The 22393-nt window shown below is 39.2% G+C and overlaps 1 protein-coding gene across 2 annotated transcripts in view; it reads right to left on the bottom strand.

Moving 5' to 3' along the window:
- The window catches only part of MAOB (monoamine oxidase B), a 55109-nt gene that overhangs the window by 11285 nt on the left and 21431 nt on the right, over nucleotides 1-22393 (bottom strand). For both annotated transcript variants that reach the window (XM_036460521.2, XM_036460523.2), the window contains exons 4-8: nucleotides 9512-9616; nucleotides 8470-8561; nucleotides 4686-4827; nucleotides 2386-2535; nucleotides 1040-1199 (exon numbers count right to left, since the gene is read on the bottom strand). In XM_036460521.2, coding sequence (XP_036316414.1) covers nucleotides 1040-1199; nucleotides 2386-2535; nucleotides 4686-4827; nucleotides 8470-8561; nucleotides 9512-9616 — 649 coding nt within the window. The remainder of the gene's footprint in view (nucleotides 1-1039; nucleotides 1200-2385; nucleotides 2536-4685; nucleotides 4828-8469; nucleotides 8562-9511; nucleotides 9617-22393) is intronic.

Here is a 22393-nt window from a genome sequence, read left to right as displayed (position 1 = left end):
ATATGAACTACTAATTCCTACTGTAACACCTCGGCTGCGCTCACTGCCCAAAAAACCTGGCGGGCCGGATCAGACTCCTCTGCGGGCCGCATGTGGCCCGCGGGCCGTAGTTTGAAGACGCCTGGGTGGTTGAGCGTTGACCCATGAGCCAGGAGGCTACAGTTTGATTCCTGGTCAGAGCACATGCCCCAGTTGTGGGCTCCATTTCCATGCAGGGCGTGTAAGAGGCAGCCAATCAATGATTCTCTCTCATCATTGATGTTTCTATCTCTCTCACTCCCTCTCCCTTCCTCTCTGAAATCAATAAAAAAATATTTTTAAAAAAGAAAAAGAAAAATATGGTTCCTTAGTCTCAGTTACATTTCAGTGTTTAACACCTACATATGGCTAGTGGCTTTCATATTGAACAGAGCAGCTCTAGCACATTTCCATCATTCCAGAATCTAGCTCTTTTAGTGAGTATTCCTGTAATGTTTTGTCATATCATAGCAAACTTGCTGACTATATCTGAAGAAATAAATTGATTTAATTTAATATAGTAGGATCTTGACACAAATGAGAACTTGCCTGGAAATTTTCAGAATCCCCACTTTTATGAATACCTCTATAAATGCATTCTTTTTCTAAATTTTCAATTTCAGTTTACATTCAATATTATTTTGTATTAATTTCAGGCATAGGGCATAGTGGTTAGACTTTATAAAGTTGGTCTTCCCAATATTTCAATTACCCACCTGGCACCGTACATGAAATTCATACTTTAAAAATCTGTATTAGAAAATATTAATAACCTATTTTCACAAGATTTCGTGGGAGGATTAAATACATTTTTATATAGAATTAGAAAAAGTGTTGGTCATATTCTAATGGAAGATAATTTTGAGTTTGTGCCAATATATTTTATCTGATAGAATTGTACTTAGAACCTGGACTAATGCTTTATGCCCAGCATTCTAATAAAAAGTTACACACAAATGTGTCTTTGCACCAAGTTTCTTTGACCTTCTCTCCAAGGTCTTTATTTAAGGAAAGTACTTACTCTTTTTCCTCCAAAAGGGCTCTTTATAATAAACAATACACTTGATGACTGAACCCAAAGGCACACGAGTGATTAGCTGGTTTCTCATCATTGGCAGAGGAGGATTGAAATGAATCTTCATGCCCAGAATAGGAGGAATAGCACTAATCACATACTTAGCCTGGAAGAGGGAAAAGGGAGTGGTTAAACATTGTTGGTGGATTGTGCTTTTTTCCTAATGTTTCTCCTTCAATTAATTCTTCTCTCCACTTCATTCTTTTTAAAAAAATATATTTTATTGATTTTTTTTTTTTTACAGAGAGGAAGGGAGAGATAGTTAGAAACATCGATGAGAAAGAAACATCGATGAGAGGGAAACATCTGCCTCCTGCACACCCCTCATTGGCGATATGCCCGCAATGAAGGTACATGCCCTTGACCGGAATTGAACCTGGGATCCTTCAGTCCACTGGCCAATGCTCTATCCACTGAGCAATACCGACTAGGGCTTCATTCTCTTCTTAACAGAAGAACTAAAAGGATCTTGTTAAAACCAAAATGAGTCTTTATTGTTTCCTACTTCAAAACCTCCAATGACTTTCAATCACACTTAGAGTCAAAACCAAGTTCCTCACAGTCACTTCTAAGACTTCCAAGACCATACAAATCATCTCTGATCTCACCTCCTGTTATTCTTCCCCTCGATTCTCAATTCTTCCATTTTGACCACCTTGCAGTTCCTTTATCATGCCAGGCTTGTTTTTACCTCAGGACTTGTGCTCTGGCTGTACTGTCTACCTGGAATGCTCTTCCCTCAGAAAGTTATATGACTTAATCTATCATCTCTTTTGGTTCTCTACTCAAATGTCACCTCTGAATGAGTCCTTCCTTGATGACTTACTTAAAATTGTGTGACCAGTTGTCCCACCCCCACCTTATGGCAGACTCTCTCCCCCTTCCCTGCTTAATTTTTCCACAGCACTTGTCCTTAACTAAGGACTTTCTCCTTCATGAGAATGTAAGCCACATGAAGGCAAATAATTTTATTTGGTTTTTTCAATGTTCTGCTCCCAACTCCTACAGTATGACCAGACACATAGAAGGCACTTAATATTTATCAAATAAATATTTTATTTGTTTTTATAATTATATAGGAGCCCAATACAGAGGGTTGATAATATACCAGTATGTTTTTATACCCTCCCCCCAATATTCTGGTTCTCTTTTCCTTTCTTTCATATAGAGTTAGTTTTTCCACTTTGGGCAAAGGGATGATCTATAAAGTCTGGAACATTCTTGATTTTATTTAAGCTTTGATTATGTATGGGACTCTGACCTCTTTCCCTTAGTTTAAGGCTCTTGGTTACCTCATACACCTCATGATTTAGGGTCTCCACAAGGATATTTTCTCCTGTCTGGTCAATGTGAGTTACAGCCCTCTCCAGCTTCACTTGATCCCCAAGGAGATTCATTATCCGCTCACACACTTGACCGGATCCACCCACAAATTTTCTCTCCTGGAAAGAAAACAAAGATTAAAAAGATAGGCAGGAAATATAGTAATGGGTATAAATTATTAAATTGGTAGTTTTTCACACACACACACACACACACACACACACACACACACACACACATATATATATATATTTTTTCTTCTCTTTTCTTTTTCATTTTGCTGTTGTGAAGTGTATTTCACCATTGCTGTCTAACTAGTGATAGCTGGATTTTGACAAAATTACAGGTTTTCTAACAGTCAACTTCCAGGCTATGCTTTTGCAGATTTCCAGGCTCCAACCTCAGCTGGACTATCTCACCCTGACCCCATGCCCTATCTGCCTGGTCACTATCCCTGCTCTATGTATCATCTGCATCCTTTTAATGAGTTGCTGGGTCTGGTGAAGCTATACCTACAGCTGGGCCATGACTTGCATGAGTCTGTTTTTTCCCATTCTTATTACTCAGGCTCAGAACTTCCCTGGCCCACTCATCCCCAGACCAACCTATTCCTTGTTTCAAGCTGCTCGTCTCATTCTGGGTCAGGTGCCTGCTGCTTCTGTGGCCACTGCACCATCTTTTCTGAGCCCTGCTAAAGTTTGAAAATGTTCTATACAGTTGAACTGACTGCCTCCTCCCAAATTTTCAGTTCAATTAATTTTTAATTAGTTTTTATTGACTTCAGATAGAGGAAGGGAGAGGGAGAGATAGAAACATCAATGAGAGAGATTAATTGACCAGGTGCCTCATGCACACCCTCCTACTGGGGATCAAGCCCACAATCCAGACATGTGACCTGACTGGGAATTGAAATGTGACCTCCTGGTTTATGGATTGATGCTCAATCACTGAGCCATATCAGTTAATTTTTTAAAAGACTGACTGTTTCAAATAAGCTTAGGAAGAAAAAGAATGAGGAAAGGAGAAAGAAGTGGGGAATGAAGAGGAAGAGGGTGAGGATAAAGAAGGAGAGAAAAGAAATATGACTACCAAGCAGATTATATAAGAACTCCAAACCACTTCTTATTATACCTAACACAGTGCCTTATACAATGCTGGGGCTCAGGAAATAGGCAATGAATGAGTTAATGAATTCCACATGTGTGTGTGTTAAGTTTAAATGCATTTCTGACTTTCCTTGTTGAATTTACCAAGAAGTGCTCATCATGTTCATCAGATGTTCTCCTAGCTAATAAAGAGGGAATATGCTAATTGACCATCACACTCTCACAAAGATGGTGGTGCCCATAGCCAGTAAGGAGGGAATATGCTAATTGACTGCCATACCCTCAAATATGGCAAAGCCCATAGCCATAAGATGGTGGTGCCCAGTCCCCTCAGCCCCACTGGGGCAGCAGGCATGCAGTACAGCCGGGCTTGCTCCCAGGTGGATCTGGCTGTTCCATGCATCTGCCTCCAGAGTCTCCCAGTCCCCTCAGCCCCCCAGCCATCTAGGGCTGCCTGAGGCACAGGCAAGCATTGGATGGTAGCTACCCAGCCACTCAAGGCTACCCAAGGCTCAGGTAACCAGGGCTGGCTGAGGCTTGTGCTGCCGGCAGTGGCAGCAGCAGAGGTGTGATGGGGGCATTGCCTTCACCTGATTGCCTGGGTTGCCTCCCACTCTTGAGTGCTCCTGGATTATGAGAGAGGGCAGGCCGGGCTGAGGGACATCCCCCTCCAGTGCATGAATTTTCATGTACCAGGCCTCTAGTAAGTATGTAAAAGAGAGAAAATTAATCCTTTTAAAATATATTTTATTATTTTCAGAGAAGAAGGGAGAGAGATAGAGAGAGAAAGGAATATCAATGATGAGAGAGAATCATTAATTAGCTGCCTCCTGCATGCCCCATATGGGAGATGGAACCTGCAACCTGGACATGTACTCTGATCAGGAATTGAACTGTGACTTCCTGGCTCAACCACTGAGCCATGCCAGCCAGGCTAAGAAGCTTAATCTTAAAATTACATTGGCTGCTGGTTTCTTACATTGGGTACCTAACAAACAGACTGTCCCTCACAAAAGTCACCTTGAGCTGCTATGATATAGTTCTGAGAGCCACAAGACTGCCTCTTGATTCATCCCATCCCCTCATGACTGAAGGATGATGTCAATCTTTCATTTTAGGCAGTGGTGATTTTCTGTTGGAATGGTGGAGGTATGGATAGGTACCTGCCCTCCATTGGTTGTTGAGATGATTCTGGTTGTGCCTCCACACTGCTTCACATACCATAGGAACCACAGAGCAGAGACCTCATGAGTCTCTGCAGTGACACACAGGTTCACAAAGAGAGTAGCGAACTTCTTTGCAGATCTACTCAGGAAGAAACAAGAGAAAAATTAGCAAATGCAAAAGACCATCAACTTAATTCTCCGGAAATTATTCAAGCAATAAATTTATTTAGGTAAGTTTGGCAAAACTTAGCAAGTCACAGAAAATTGTCACTAGAATCCTGTATTATTAAATACTAGAGGCTCAGTGCTTGGAATTCATACATGGGTAGGGTCTCTAGGCCTGGCCTACAATCAGAGACAATCATCTCCAGCTGGCCCCATGGTAGCTGGCCCCATCCCCCACCAACAATGCCACTAGTAGCCCTCTGTGTGTTGGGTAACCAGCGGGGTGATCAGGGACCTGCTTGCTTGCACCTGCCTTGGCCTGGTGTCACCTGTTTCTGCCACCACCCACCCGTGCTTGCCGGCCTTCCCCCCCCCCCACCCCGTCAGTCACCATCTGTGTGTTGGGTGACTGGTGGGACTATCAGGGCCCTGCTCGCTTGCACCCACCTTGGCCTGGTGCTTCCCACATCTGCTGCCACCCACTCCTGGTTCCCCATTACCCATCAGGTGATTGGAGCCTGCTGGAGGTGGGGGGAGGGGAGGAACCAAGAGGTTGGCCATCAGGCCCCAATCAGGCGATTGGGGCCTGAGAGCTGGGGCCAGCTCCTGCATTGAGCATCTGCAGAGGTGTGATGGGGGTGTCGCCTTCTCCTGATTGTTGGCTCACCTCCCGCCCCTGAGGGCTCCTGGACTATGAGAGGAGGCAGGCCGGGCTGAGGGACCCCCACTCCAGTGCATGAATTTTCATGCACCAGGCCTCTAGTAATACTATAAAATAGTTATTTTAAAATAATTTTTACTATTTCCCTCCAGTTCCTAAGTTCAACACGGTCTCAGAGAGGTTAGTAATATGTAGTAAACAACTCACAAAATGGTACATCAAACCAGATCATACCTGATTCAAACCTCATTATTTCAATACCTCAGAATTCTCTATAATTAGTAAACTATCAAGTTGACTCACCAAGAGGCATCAATCTATTCTAGTGTACCTTTACTTTGGAGGTTTGTAGAATCACACCTAGCACATATACTAGTTACTGACAATGTTTTCAGCCATAATAATCTGATAGAACTTTTGTGAAGTTCCCCATCATGTAGTCAGCAAAGAGTATAATACAGATGTTGAAGTAACTTCGAGTTAGTTTTGTAAGATTCCGCATGATAACTGGAGGAATGGAAATTGCTGACTTGTGCTTTCTTTGCAGAGGTAATTTGTGGCATTTATCTATAGCAAATATCCAAATATTAGTTTAAAAATTTTAAAGTGAAAACATCCTTTGCTATTTCCTGATTCTTTGTTTTATGGGTGAATTGAGGTAGCATAAGATAAAGGGAATAATAAATAACTAAAACAATATTGGCCTAGCTATAGAGTCAATATTAAACAGAAAGACATTGCTATGATTGCAGTTGTTATTGCTGACAATTTCGTAAGAAAAAATAATCCTGGTTTGAAATGGAGAGATCTAAAAGCAATTCTTTCTGGAGGTCCAGACCATTTCTAATACTTTATTTGATTTACTCTGGAAGCTTTAGTGAGAAAAGAAATGAGAAGAACAATATTTGAGGGATAGAAGGTCAAGGAAGCTAGTGCAATAATTTTTGATTCTTTGCCCTGTTGACTTCTTAAAAGATAAATGTTATTATATTTTCTGCATGAAAAATGTATGCACATATAAAATTTGGAAAATTCACAAAATAAAAAATTAGAGAATGAGTATCTCCCACATTTCTGCTTTTGTAAAGACAATCACTAGTCTCAGTCTGATGCATTTTTTCTAGTTATAGGTTTTGAAAAGGATATTTACATAGATGACCATATTGTAAATTTAATATGAGTTTCCAAAAAGCATTTTACAAATAATAACTCAAGGAATGAACATTAGTCTTTGAATATATGATTGTGCTTTTAAAACTAGAAAATATTTATCTTTTATATCTTGATTAGGAAAAGTTAGAAAATTACTTTGTGTTCATATATTCCTAATATCTAGGCATGCTTTATTTTGTCAGCCAGCCAACAACCCAGAATTTCACTAAGGGAAGGACTAGGCCAAGGACTATGATAGAAAAAGTCATATTCCCTATGATCCCAAAGGTACATAATTAATCTGATTTTCAAAAAGGTTTGAAGCTCTATGGGGAGAAAAGACAAATGAATTAAGAGCTTTTCATAACATAAGTTATAAAATGAATGCAGGTAATTAAACACCTGATTTTCTATGTTTAATATTAATATTTTGAAAATCTAGTGTATATAATTTAAAGTAAATTCTGCAATTTCATTACAATCAAAATAAATTATATTACAAATTAAAATCTCAAAAAAGTGGTAAATAGCATTAGCTAAGTGTTTCAAATATTATAATTAATAATAGACATTGACTTCATGACAATAAAAGGCTTTTACTATTCCAGAGTTGGTTGCTTTCAAAGGTTAAAGACATAGGAGAAGCACAGAGATTTTTTTTCCACAGGTAATTATATGTTAATAACAATAATAACTAAAAACTAGAAGTAACCAAAATGCCCAACATGGTGATAATAGATAATTCCAGTCAGTCTAGCCTTTGGTTGTTTTGGAAGTTATGGACCCTGTGTTTTTATATATTAGGATTGCACATACTCAATGACAGCCTGATTTTCTATGTTTAATATTATGATATTTTCATGCCATTAAATATTATTGTACAACATAATTTAAAAAGACTGTAGAGTATTACATTTTTAGATGTCCATAGTTAATTTAAGCAATCTTCTTTTATTAGACATTTACATTTTACCTTTTAAAAAGTAATGATTTGAATTCCTTGTTCCCTCCCTCCCTCCCTGTATGCCTTTCTCTCTGTCTTCTTTTCTCTCCCTTTCTTGAAGCTAAATTCCAAGAAGCATGGGAGGACAGTCTTCTTGAACTTAGCTTCCATTTTTCTTACTTCATTTGCCACAAATTCACCAGGCCTATGAACTCACAACCCTTTCCATTTTCCTTGCTGTTCAAGAGAAGTGAGTGGTGTCTATTTAGATAGACTCCATAGATTATATAGTATAGTCCCCCAGCACTTCCAACTAGAATTTAATGCTTAGCTCATGAATAGTTGCTTTCAACACTACATGCTTTTCATTTAATAAAAGCAGTCAATCCAGTAATACATGTTTCCTCTACAGTTGTAAACTATACAGCCATTCCCTAGAAGTTCTTTTCAAGTCCTTGAAGAATTGCACCCATAAGGTGTTTCAGACACAAGTGTAGAGATGGTCATTAGAGATGTTAATGACCATCTCTACACTTGACCACAGGTGAGAAGCACAAAAGTATTCCTACATCAACAACTTGATAAATATTTAAGCTAATAGTCTTTAAGCTGTTCTAAGCAAAGGAGGTGGCACATTCTGGTCTGATCTGAGTATTTTATGGGATGATACCAGGTTGGTGGTGCAAAGCTCTGACACCTTTAGGGCAGAACCCATTTTCAATATTTTTCAGTATTTCACCTGGCCAAATGGCATGGTTTTAGACACTAAATAGTTACTTTTCCCGTTCCTGTTTAATAGTATTCTAAATTAACCCAAATGACGGTCACAATAAAATCCTGTGTCTAACAGAAAGTCTTACCCAGTCCAGCAGATCTTGTCTATCAGCTCCTTCATGGTCATGTGGTCCCATTCTTCTGCAAGGGGTGCCTTCCATGGGGCATCACTGGGAATCTACATTCAGATGAGGATTCGAGGGGGGAGGGATTTAATTTTATACTTTAACTATTTCAATGGTATTAAAAACTCTAACTTAAAGAAAGAAAATAATAGTTTTTCAAATCCCCCAATTGTGACTTTTGCTACAAATCCAATGCTGTCTGTGTAGCTTTTCCTTCTTTCTTTTTTTAAAAAATATATATTTTATTGATTTTTTTACAGAGAGGAAGAGAGAGAGATAGAGAGTTAGAAACATTGATGAGAGAGGATCATCGATCAGCTGCCTCTTACATATCCCCTATTAGGGATGTGCCCACAACCAAGGTACATGCCCTTGACTGGAATCGAACCTGGGACCTTTCAGTCCACAGGCCAAACCAGTTTCGGCCTGTGTAGCTTTTCTATTATTGATCTATACCACAAGATCCATATTTAATTTATGATAATACTTTCTGCACAGTAAACGAAGGCTATGTTGTAATCGGTTTGTTTCCAAATAGCAATTAGGAGGTTACTTATTTAGGGAAAACATTGATAAATTCATCACCTTAGGAAGGATTAGACAGTCATACCAAATCACATCTAAACTGGAGTTTCAGGTTAAGCTCAGTGTGTATTTTCTTATGGGTTACTGGTTTGAACAGGGTAGTGATTCAAATACCTGGAAATCTTGCTTTGTCATGTCCTGAGGATTTTCTAGATTAGAAACATCATCCCAGGAAGGGAGAGTAATATATGAACTTCTCCCCTTTCACAAGTAATATACAAAATAGCAATCTGTTGGGTATCTCATTCTTTTAGAGGTTAGAAACAAGATCATGTTATTCATCTAAAAAATCTTTATTGAGAGTTACTATGTGCTACACAATGTGCTAGGCATTGATGATATGTTGCATCTCTTTTCTTTTAAGGACTAAACTTATGAAAAGTACAAATGTAATCAAAGAAGCTTTGAAAAGCTTTACCTCTTGTCCCATGTCATCAATTGTCCGCCAAAGGTTGTTATGATCTAGGAAGGTAATTGGATTCCATATAGGTGGGAATGGGCCCTTGAATTTGTATGATTTTCCCTGTGAGATATAAAATATTTTTAAAGGAAACATTTACTACAATATAAAAGTAGTTAAATCTGCCATATAGAATGTCTGCAAACAAAATCATGTTATCAATATGTGATACACACTCCTTGTGGTCTTAGAGCTCTACTTAACATTTTATAAAAGAAATTTCAAACAAAATTCTGTTAACTAAATAAATTTGAGCCAGATGTGAGAGATAGATAAAAATGCAAATCAATGCCACTCACTTGATTTTTTTGTTTTAGAAACATTTTTTCATAAAAATAGTTAAACGTGTAATAGAGTTATTATTATTTTAGTAGAATTAATAGATTTTGTTAAAAATTCAGTTTTGATTCCTAATATAGGAAATATAAATAGAGTCACATGAAGAAAAACTACTTGAGTTTTTCAATAATTTTCAAGGATATAAAAGTTTGAGAAGTGCTGGAATAGAACTGCAGAAGTGCAGGATGACTTTCAAGAGGCCAAAAGAACTGACTCGAATGGGCTTTGAAACTTGATAGCTGTGTGACTATAGGCAAGTTGTTCAACATCTGTTGGTCTCTTACCTTTAGATTTTGAATAATGATACCCACCTCACAGGGATATTGTAGAAATTAACTGAGATTATACAGGGCAAACAGGATGTACTAAATGGATGTTGCTGATGGTTCTGTGATCATGATGAATGTCCTGTCATTTATAGAGTCACAACTTACACATAAATCCGTTTCCACATTTTTTATTTTATTATTTTATTTTTTTTTACTTATTTTTTTAAATCAATCTTTATTGTTCATATTGTTACAAAGGTTCCTCATTTCTTCCCCCCTCCACCAGGTTCCCACCCCACCCTCTGCCCCCTCCCCATCCCCCATTGTCCTCATCCATAGGTGCAGTTTATGTTCAGTCTCTTTCTCCCTCCCTTTCCCCGATAGTAAATCCCTTTTCAGATAGTAAATCTGTTACTTAGCATTTTCTCATATCAATAATACCACCACATGCCCAATGATACATTTCACACAAAAGACATTTCCAAATAGGTCAACCAGCCTCATCCAGGCCCCACCCAAGGCACTCACAGATCAACACCCCAGCCCTATACTAACTCAACACATCCAGATCTAAGCCTTCATCACTTGATTCAGCAGACCCTCAAGTTCCCACAAAAGTTTCCAGCCATGTCTGAGAGGCAGCTGTGGGGCAGGGGCAGGTGAAGAGCGAGCTGTTCCGGGCCTGGATGTTCCGGGCCTGGCCTCTGTTGCTCTGGTTTGTTCCACAACCAGCTGCTCCGGGTCTGGTCACCGCCGCTCCCGACCTAGTTGCTCTGGACCTGGCTGCTGCTGCTCCGGGCCTGGCCGCATCCGACCCAGCTGCTCCGGGCCTGGCCACTCCCAGCCTGGCAGCCGCTGCTCCGGGCCTGGCTGCACCGGACCCGGCTGCTCCGGGCCCGGCTGCCCTGGGCCCGGCCGCTCCAAGTCTGGCCGCTCCCAGCCTGGATGCTCCGGGCTTGGCTACTGCTGTTCTGGACCTGGCTGCTCCCAACCCGGCTGCTCTGGGCCCGGCTTCTTCGGGCCCGGCCACTCCGGGTCTGGGTGTTCTTAGACTGGCCTCCCTGGGCTTGGCTGCCTCCGCCTCAGGCCTGGCTGCCACTGCCCCAGGTCTGGCTGCTCCAGTGCTGGCTGTTGTTGCTCTGGTTCTGGCTGCTGCTGCTCTGGGGCCTGGCCGTTGCTGCTCCGGGCCTGGTTGCCATTGCTTTGTGCCTGGGCACTCTAGGCTGTTCCAACATTCTGTCCTTTTTTTTTTTTTTTTTTTTTTTTAAACGCATTTATGTTGCAATGTTGGCTGGTGAGTTGAGTTCTGACTTAGTCTTCGAATTTTCAAGATCTTCTTTGTATTCTTTCTTAAGTAATTTTACTATCTTTTGCTCTCACTTGATGTCTTCACATTGAGAACTTTAGTTTCTTCCTCCTGTCCTGGGAGCTCAGCAGGTTGGCCTGTGGCACCCCTTTGTTCTCCGCGGGCTCCCGTGCTGCTCCAGCCTGTTGCCGGGGTTGGTGCCGCCCAGGAAGCAGCCCCCGGCCTTGGCTCCGTTGCCCGCGCTCAGAGGTCGATAGCTCAGGGGCACCCCACCCCCCTGGGGGCCCCGTCGCTTGGCTCCCTGCCTGCGCCGGGCTGGCTGGTGTCCAGCAGGGGCTCCTGCTCCCTGTCGCATTCCTCCAGTCTGAAGCTTTTTTTTTTCTCCTTCCTGCTAGGGGAGTCCAGGATCAGAGTCAACAGACTGTCCTCTGTGCGCAGTGTGCGTGACTCTGGGGGCTCCGCTTTTCGCCACTCCCCTGGGATTCCGCCTCACAGCCCTGTCTCCCCCTGCCCGAGCCCGGGTCCCCAGGGTCTGGTCCAGGACTGGGGTTCAGAGCAGTCCGGACTGAGGCTCAGCACCGCCAGAGGCTTTGTTTCTTCACGTTAGGGTAATCCAGCATCAAAGTCAACATTCAGTCCTCTGTGCACAATGTGCGTGCGACTCCGGGGGCCCTGCTTTTCGCTGCTCGCTTGGGATTCCGCCTCACAGCCCCGTCTCCCCCTGCCGGAGCCTGGGTCCCCAGGGTCTGGCTCATAACTGTGGGTCAGCGCTGCCGGTTCGGGGTTTAGCCCAGGCTGGGGGTTTTATTTCCTTCCTGCTAGGGAACGCCAGGCAGGCCCCCAGCCTTCTCCTCCTCTCCGGCTGCATCCTCTCCGCGCGCGCGCGCAGCATGTCTCCGTACCTTAGGCTTTTTTTCAGCTCCTCTGATTTTCCTTCTGGTTTTCTCTTTCCTTCTTGTTGTAGCATTTTCAGTCAGTCGACTACCTGTAGCTCTGGGCGATGTCCACTCTACATTTTAGTTGTATTCCATTGAAATTGTTGTGTGCTGCTGCGGTTAGGTGTCTACCCGAGCAGCCATCTTGGATCCTCCTCCACATTTTTTATTAATTTCATTTGGATACATTCCTAGAATCAGAATTCCTACCATGAAGATTTATGTTTGACTTTTTAAAGCAGACTTGCTGAAAACAGCAACCAACCTGATCATCATATGGTCTTATTTTGTAGCCTGTGAGCTTCGGTGGGCTCAGTAAAAACATCTGAAATTTGCCTTCTGCATCCCCCACCTCACAAGTGGGGGAGCAGCTCTCAGAAACAAAGATTGTGATAGGCAAGCATCATATTTAACCATCACCAACATTACCACTACTACCTCCCCCATCACCATCAATATCATCATCTTCATCATAGCTCACACTTTCTGAACACTTGCTCTGTACCAGGGACTTTTTCAAAGATTTTACAGATTTAATTAATTCATCCTCCTCAACAACTGTATGAGAAAGCTTTACTATTATGTTCATTTTTAATATTAAGAAATAAAGGCACTCCTTGGTTAAGAATTGTTCTTTGAATCACACAGCTAGTAAGTCGTAAGTTTAGAAATTCAAATCAAGCCCCTCTGAGTTCTCAGTCTATAATCCCAATTTCTATATTATTAAAGATGGACTGGTTGTTTTATCTTTTGACTTTCCCCTGTACATACATTTGATAACATATTTTTCAAAGGTATGAGGAGCTTTAATATGATAATGTCAACATGTTTTCCAGTTGCTGTAAGATATTACCAAAATACCATTGGGAAAAAGGCTATTTCTTTCATAGTGAGGGGAGAAAGTCTTTTTTTTTTTTAATATATTTTATTGATTTTGTATAGAGAGGAAGGGAGAAGGAGAGAGAGTTAGAAACATCGATGAAAGAGAGTCATCGATCAGCCGCCTCCTGCACACCCCCTACCGGGGATGTGCCCGCAACCAAGGTACATGCCCTTGACCGGAATCGAACCCGGGACCTTTCAGTCCCCAAGCCGACGCTCTATCCATTGAGCCAAACCAGTCTCGGTGAAAGTCTTTAAGATGTATTGTATAATAATTCATGGCTTCTCTTCAATTTATAAGCATTTACCTCTTTTTCCTTCTTGACATTATATTCAACTGTCTCACCTTTGCCATCTTTGAGTCTATATTTTATGTCCAAGAAATCTGTTACTATACAAGTGTTTTCTTTTTCTTTGATCTGTTTCATTTAGATTCATTTAAAATTAATCTATTGACTTAAAAGGTTCCTAATACACCTCCAATACCATTCTTATTCATCGCTTCAATTTTAAAATTACATTCAAGGATATCATTTCATATGATTGCTTTAAATTCCCAAATGTACATATATATCAGTGTAGATAGAGTACTGAGTTTCAGAGCTGGAGAACAGAGGATACCAAGAATACTGTTATCAACAATTAATAAAATGAAGTTATATAACTATTTGTGATAACAATTTAAGGCTTCATAACACGTGCTACATTTCACTTTTCTGAGAAGCTCTAGGGTTCAATGAACTATATATTCTTAAAAATAATAATTTTTTATTTCAGCAGGTTCTTGATTAGATGCAGGAATGAAGAAAAAATGATTGGCCCTTAATACAAAAAGATATGTATTCTTCTGTATCTGTCCAAAAGAAAGAGCAGAGTGGTGTCTAGGGAGAATTGACATTTATGAAAAAGAAGAAATATATACATACTCATGCATTCATGTATGCATATGCACACAAGTATTTATTTACTCATGAGTAAACTTCTGTAAAATATTACTTTTAAAACAGAAGTCAGATCATGTTACTTCTCTATTAAAACCTTCCAATGGGTTCCCATAACACCCAGAGAAAAAGCCTATAGGACCCTTTGCCATTTAGTACTGGATGCTCCCTCTCTGACCTGCCAGTGTTGTGTTAGGACTTGCACATACTGGCTCACAAGGCCAATCAACTGTCTTCTCAACTCTGTGTTCAGCAATGATAAGTTGAGCCATGGTAAAGTACTTATACCATGCAAATCCTGCAGATGAGAGTTAGTTTCTTGGTAAAATGACACCTCTTTAGTGAGGCCCTACAGAGGTGTCATTTTACCAAGAAACTAATTCTCATCTGCAGGATTTGCATGGTATAAATACTTCACCATGGCTCAACTTATCTGATTACTCAATTTGAATTTGCATCCCACTCTCTCATAACTCCACCCCCTCCCACACACACACCCAATTTTCTATAGCAATCAGGACCTTCTGGTAATTGTTTATTTATTTTTTAAATATGGATGAAAAGATGTTTTATTACACATTGCTTTCATGTATATGGGAGATTAAATAGATCTGGTTCAAACCCTTGGTAGACATGGGAATTGTAACAGATTTTGACAGCCAAAGCTTTTTGCATAATTCATTAACATGGTAGTTAGTGGAATAATAACTCCAAAATATATTTGAAAATCAACTCATATATCCATTAGAATTGAGTGTAAATTAAAAACTAACATTTTTAAATTTCAAGCAAAGTAATATATGAATGCTTGCTACATCCGAATTAACATAATTTTAAGAAAATCCATATTTTATACCATTTTTTTATCTTGCACTTTACCATATTTCTTGATTGTGTCTGTTACTACAAGTGGAGATCAATATAAAATCAAATGCGGTCAATTTCAATTCTATCTTAGGTATATAAATATCTTATTAATAATGTTTTACAAACATCATTGGTAATGTTTTACCAAATGTTCAGATGATAACATTTTAGATATTTTGGATTAAATAAAATATATTATTAAAATCAATCACCTATTTCTTTTTTATTTTTCAATGTGGTTACTAGAAAAATTAAATTACAAAGTGGCATATGTTATATTTCTGGACAGTGCTATTTTAAATTTTAATGGGTATTCACAGATTTTATGTATATGTCAAAAGGGGGGAAATGAATGCATTTTGATTCTCTGAACTTAGGTCATTTTGAGATTAGTAAACTTTGAGACACACACTATCTCCTGACAACTCTATTAGAAAGCCAACACTACCACTTAGTAACTGGGAAGAAATGATCTCAACAAAGCTAAATAACAACACTATTCCATCAGAGTAGAGCTGAAGGAAACTTAGAAGGTAACACAACCAGAAAGGCTATTTTTCTTTTCTCTTTTCTATTATCTGTTTAGCCTGTTTGTCTGGGCATGTGAGTTCAGTTGTAGCCAAAACCTCATATCTTAACCTACTAATAAAATAAGAAAAAATTAAAAGAAAAGACTGGGTGGGTTGAGCATCTACCTGTGAACCAGGAGGAGTTACAGTTCAATGTATAAGAAGCCTATGAAAATGTTTTTATGGTAGTTTATCAACCTGGTTCTCTTTGATAAGAATTTGTAATGTTTTATCTTATCTGATGTCCTGCAATTTAAATTCTTTCTTGGTAGTACGAATCCCAAGAGCCTATTAAAATTATCTTTTCCCCAAAGAAAAAGAAAAGACTAACCTTCCTATAAAAAAATTCTTAGTATCTTCAATGTACCATAGCAGCCTTGTTGGTAAGAATAATTGTTGTGGGCGACCCGTGAATGACTACCACCAGTCAGCCAAATTGGAATTTAGGAAGCCTTTATTACGAACTCGAGTCTGGGCTCCCGTCTCAACTGACACAGCAGCGAGCAACGAGAGCCCCGACCCACTCTAAGCATGTTACTTTTATCCCTGTTTTAGGGATGCCTGGCAGATTATGATTGGCTAGAAGTTTTCAGCTTAAGCAGTCTCTGTGCGACCTGGTTTGGTCTGTTTGTCCTGCCTTGCGGCTACTGGAAACAGGACCTGCCTGCCTGGGGGGTGAGCCTTGCAACAGAACTATCTTATGACTAAAAGTTATGCTACATTCTTTGTTGTGGGTCTGGTTGCTTGTTCCTTCCCTGGCCTGGAGTCCTGCCTCGATAGGGCCTTGCTGGCCATCTGGAGTCCTGCCTTGACCGGGTCTTGCTGGCCACAACAATAATGTTAATTAATGTCTTTCATTATCATTTTTCTCTTTAAAAATTCAAAGCACTAAGCAGGAGAGGTACAAATATCCTTCTTTTGCAAGAAATCAAGGCCCAAAAGCATAAATGACATGGCCAAGGTCGTACAAAAAGTCAAGGATAAAACGCATGCACGTGCGCCAGACGGGAACATTTTTTCCAGCTCAATAATACCAGGATAAGAGCCTTTGAGGTTCTGCATTTGAACAGCTGCTTTGGGATCTAGACTGTCTAAACTCAAAGGGTCGAAGCTCAGTCACTAAGCCTGGCTGGAAGCAGTTTGGTTATCCTTAATAGATCTCTAATCAGGAGTCTGCTGCCCAGACAGGTGAGAATCACAGAGATCTGCTGGAAACACTAGGCCTAATATCTTTTCATAGGTCATAGGGTCTCAAAAGTAAACTCTGTATCTAATTAATTTTTAAAATAAAAATGATAAAAGCTTTCTATAAAAAAAAATTAGAGGAATACTGAAAACTACAAAGAAGGCAACAAATTGCCTCCTATTTCACCGTCCAAGTAAAAAAAAAAAGTTATAACATTTAGTGCATGACATTTCAGACTTGTTTTTTTAAAAATAGATTTTTGTTTATTTCAGAGAGGAAGAGAGAGAGGGGGAGAGAGAGAAACATCAATGATAAGAGAGAATCATGGACCAGCTGCCTTCTGCACACCCCACACTGCAGATCAAGCCCGCAATCTGGGCATGTGCCTTGACTGGGAATCAAACCATGATCTCCTAAGCCACACTGGCCAGGCATTCCAGACCTCTTTATAAGCATCTACAAGATAGAAAGATGGATGGGTGGATGGTTGATATGGATGGACAACTGGACAAATGGATGATTAAAAGAGAGAAAAAGAAAATAGGAATGAAAGAAGGAAGGAACAAAAGAAGGAAGGGAGGGAGGAAGGAAAGAAGAATGGAGGGAAGGAAGGAAGGAAGGAAGGAAGGAAGGAAGGAAGGAAGGAAGGAAGGAAGGAAGGAAGGGGAAAACAAATATCTGAAAATAAAATCACATTATATTTGCTCTTTTCAATGGCCCAGGAATGTCTTAATTTAATGGAAGAGACAAGCTGAAGTGAAGAAGTGCTAAACTTAAAATAAAAAGAGAAATATTTGTTTCTGTAAGAGCCCTGTAGCATAAAGTCAAAAGATCATAAGAAAAAAAAAACTAATATATTTGAGTTTTTGTTTTTTAATTAACTACAAGTTTAACTTTGGTATTGACTGATTCCATGCCATAATGGAATATTTCAGTAGCACTTACTTTTCTTATATTTCTTTCCTTCTCACCTTCCATGCATTCTGATTTTATGGATTATATAATTTTTCAACATAGAAAAAAATTTAAAAATATATTCTGCAGTACATTATGAATTATAATAATTCTTTGAGTTCTTTATGGTTAAATCTTTATTTAAATGCATTTAATGTTTAACATCAATTTCACCAAAGCTTATCTATTTTTTAGTTATTTTGACTCATCATTTGATAATGCCTTGATGTGGAGTGCTGCTATGACAAAATTTTAAATTGTGTGCCATTGGCTAACTTAGTGGACAATGTATAGGTGGCCAGAAAAGAGATGTCACATGATTAAAAGGTAGAGAAATTGGTAAAGTACTGGCAAAACTATTGCCTGGCAGACCAAGTACTTACCAACCTTGAAGCTCTTAAGAGAAATTGTTGGAATGTTAGTGACTGTTGGCTTTTACTTGTACTATGTTTGGGATTGAGCAGCCAGGATCAGAAACCTTAAGTCTTCTTTGCCATCAATTTTTAAGTTTTATTATCTAAGGCTACTATCTTTTTCTGGTTTATCTGTGGCATGGGAATCTTTACTTTTTAAATTTAACTTTATTCAATAATTTCCCTATTTTTGTTCATTTCCTTTCATATTGAGAAGAGAATCTTTGATACTACAGTCCAACACCAAATGTACCCCAAATTGTCTCAAGTTCAATGATCTAGCCCAGTGCTTTGCATAGTAGTAACTTATATTAGATGCTCAATAAATGGCAAGATAGGCTAATACATTTTAGGCCACTTCGTACTTCCTGCCAATCCCTTGCTACCCAAGCTGATGAAGCTCTTTCCCTTATCAGTCACTCTTATTTGGTGACCTGGGCCCCTGTCATCATATCTCCTTTGGACTACCTGGCCACACCCCATGATAATATAGTGTAGACAATGTAATAGTTGCACAAGATTTAAGTTACAGGGCTGTTCCTCTACTGCATTTCACTCTTGTAACTGAATTCTATACATTCTTTACCTTCCACTTCCAGCATAATTTAAAATTATGTCTGTTACCTGGTTTGTTCACCTTTAAGTTTATCCAGATGTGTGTGTTTGTATATAGAGAATATGTTTACTGATTTTATCATATTTTAAGTTCCAAATGGAAACTCTGGAGACCTAGAATAAATTCATCTTATATCCCAAAATATTTCTCCAAATCCAGCAATTGAAGGCATAATTTTCAGTAACTTGTTACATGTCAAAAATCTGCCTATATTTTCTAAATAATACAATGAGCATGTTGGTTTCCAGAATAACTTGGCATAAGCTTCAGAATATTCACTAAACAATGGGATTTCACTTGCTAAAGAGGAAATTATCATTCTCCACATTTTTGGGGGTCGGGGAAATCTCCCATGATAATGACATATTTTTTCCAACAAATAAGAAATGAAATGGGTGGGAGTTCAAGAGAAGGTTCATGAAGTTCATCTCAGCTAGAGCAGACTCTTGGAGCCAGTTAGCTTTGTGTGGCATGTGGGAAGTTCATGTGAAATGGCCAGCTGTTCCTGGGTGAAATACAAGCGTTTGTCTAACCTGTTCCTGGAGACTCTGTAATCATGTGGGAAGCAAGTGCACCCTGTACTTTTTGATCCAGGCTTCGCTGGATTAATGGGATTGGAGAAGGAGATATTAAGAACCTGAAAAATACTGGACGTTCTGGTCTCCTGATTTCTGAGACATATTAAGGTCGTACGTGACAAGACAGTTTTCATTTGTAAAATGTAATACTAATCTGAATATTTTATTTCTCAATATTTGGCTCCAATTTTGTTGCTGTTCCCAAGTACCAGGAAACAGTCTCAGGAAATTTACTGAACTGGTCTTGTCAACAGAGAGCTAGTTCCCACCATTCTCTAAATTTATGTGCTTTTTGTGTACTTGCATTTTCAATGGTATTTCATAGTTCTCAAAAAGCTAAGGAGACATGTCAAATGCTGCCTCCTCCCTCTGATTATTTGAGCAATAGCAGTCATAGCAGCAACAAGTGGGCAATATATTTGAGAGATGTCTCTTCCTTCACTCATTGAGGCTGACTGCATGCAACACAGAAGTGTCTTTGACAATAAGCTTGGCTTCTGTCCACTGGGAAGCACACTAAATCCAGAGCATCTTTTTCTCAGTTTCTCCAGATAGCATAAGTTTAGCAATTATTATCAGTATGAAGTTGAACTCTTAATATTAAGTCATGGTACATCTTTACATTACCAAACTCTTAACAGTTTAGCCTTCATGCCTAAAGCAGTTTTGTGCAAACTTCGATTAGACTTTAGTTCTAAATTTCAGACTGATAAAAGCTTCTGAGACACAGAAACTTTATTTGTCGATAAATAAATTTGCCAAATTGCACCAAACTGCACCAAATTTGCCAAATTTGCGAAACTGCACCAAACTTCAGAATTTTCTCCAACTTCTTTAAAGTAAAAACCCAAAAGTGCAAAAAACAAACAACAAAACAATCACATATATGCACATACACACACACACACACACACACACACACACACACACACACACACAGTAGATGAAAGAGGGAGAAGTGTAAGTCCACATATAATGATGTTTCTTAAGAATTTTTAGTTTTTGTCTTTTTAATTATGATAGAGTGTCTAAACAGGAACAATGTTTTACAAGTCACTTGCAAGGCATTTTAAACAGCTGTCTTCTAAACTATACTAGCAGAAATTATCATGACTATTTGTGAAACAGATTTAAAACTTCAGTAGATGCTTAACAATAACTATTAAGCACAAATGGCTGCACCACTATTTTAGAAGTGGAAAAAAAACCCTTCTAAATTATGCAGTTGATTTGCATATTGCAATTTGAGTTGAAGTGATAATTTTTCCCACTGATAATTCAATCCCAATATAGCTTGGCATTGTATCTTTTATTCACCAACAAGGCTTTGAAAAACCACATTTTAGGAACATAAGGTAGAGCTCAGTAGATATGAAGATTTTTTTTTTAACGAATAAGAAGCAGACAATAAAGACTGCATATAACAGCGCACCAGCAGGTTCCTGTTATGGCTCTGGCATGAACACAAATACCAGGGAACCGGAAATACCAGAGTCATCATTTCTTGAGGTAGACACCCTTTCTTTGTGTAGCTATACTGTGAGCTGCTTGTCTCTATTTTATGGCTAACTTCATTTCATTACTTTCAATTCTGACCAGCATGCCCAAGTTCCTTATCCTAATTTTATTAAGGCTGCACATAAAACTCTGTCTTCCATTTAAAAATCTAAAATATTCTCAGGCTCTGGGTTAAGAAATACATGCAGGTCTGTTGAAAAACATAAGGTATAAATATAATACATATTTGTATATACCATAGTAGTTATTGAAACTTGTTATAGCAATGTCAAAATGTCAAAAGTACTGCGTACATGACAGAGGAGACACATTTCTGAACTACATTCTTTGCCAGGTAGTAGGAGATAGAATGTCATAGTTCTGGTCATAAATGGATGTGGCCATCTGAGATGCTTTTTACAGGCTAAAAATGAGAACAATGAGCCCAGCTGGTGTGGCTCAGTGGTTGAGTGTTGACCTATGAACCAGGAGGTCATGATTTGGTCCCAGGTCAGGGCACATGACTGGGTTGTGGGCTCCATCCCCAGTGTGGGACGGGCAGGAGATCTATGATTCTCTCATCATGGATATTTCTATCTCCCTCTCCCTCGCTGAAATCATTAAAAAATATGTTTTTTGATAAAGAGAGCAATGATAAGTGAGAAAAAAAAGATATGAAGGCAGTGATACTGATGAACAAGTATTTAGTCTGAGGAGGACTTCTTAGCTATAAGGACTTTATCAATACTTATTATCATGTAACTCTTCACTCAAATTACCACCTCTATCAAGATTGGGGGGGAAATCTTTGTTTCATACCTTCATTAATGTTTCAATGATCTCATTAGTAAGAATTCATTACAATAAGTTTTTTTTTATCAAACATGTACATATATGCATGTGTATGTTCATACAATATTTTTAAATATTTTATTGAAGGGAAAGGAGAGATAGAAACATCAATGATGAGAGAGAGTCATTGATTGGTTGCATCCTGCACACTCCCCACTAGGGATGGAGCCCACAACCTGGGCATGTGCCCTTGACTGGAATTGAACCCACGACCCTTAAGTCCACAGGCCCATGCTCTATCCATTGAGCCACACCAGCCAGGGCTGTATACAATATTTTAACTTTATTCTTATTGTTAATATTATTGCATATGTTCAATTCTCCCCCTTTGTCCACTCCACCAAACTCCTGTCCCCCCTCCCCTCTAGTCATCACCACATTATTGTCTGTGTCTATGGGTTATGGACATTTTTAAAGTGCATTGATATTCCTCCATTCCTCCAGCAGAGGTCAGAAAACAGCAACGCAGGAATATGAAACATCTCTGAACCATGAGAATATTTTAGAGTGATTTTCCCTAGGTAAGATTATAGAGGTTTAGTTTTTCCTTACCCACATTTTCTAATTACCTTTTTACAATAAATATGCTTTACTTTTGTTATAATTAAAAAGCAATAACATTTATTTTAAAATAGA

The sequence above is a fragment of the Pipistrellus kuhlii genome, unplaced genomic scaffold (assembly GCF_014108245.1).
Source record: "Pipistrellus kuhlii isolate mPipKuh1 unplaced genomic scaffold, mPipKuh1.p scaffold_m20_p_32, whole genome shotgun sequence".
Classification (NCBI taxonomy): Eukaryota; Metazoa; Chordata; class Mammalia; order Chiroptera; family Vespertilionidae; genus Pipistrellus; species Pipistrellus kuhlii.
Note: the sequence above shows the minus strand (reverse complement) of the source record. Positions and strands in the feature narration are given on the sequence as shown.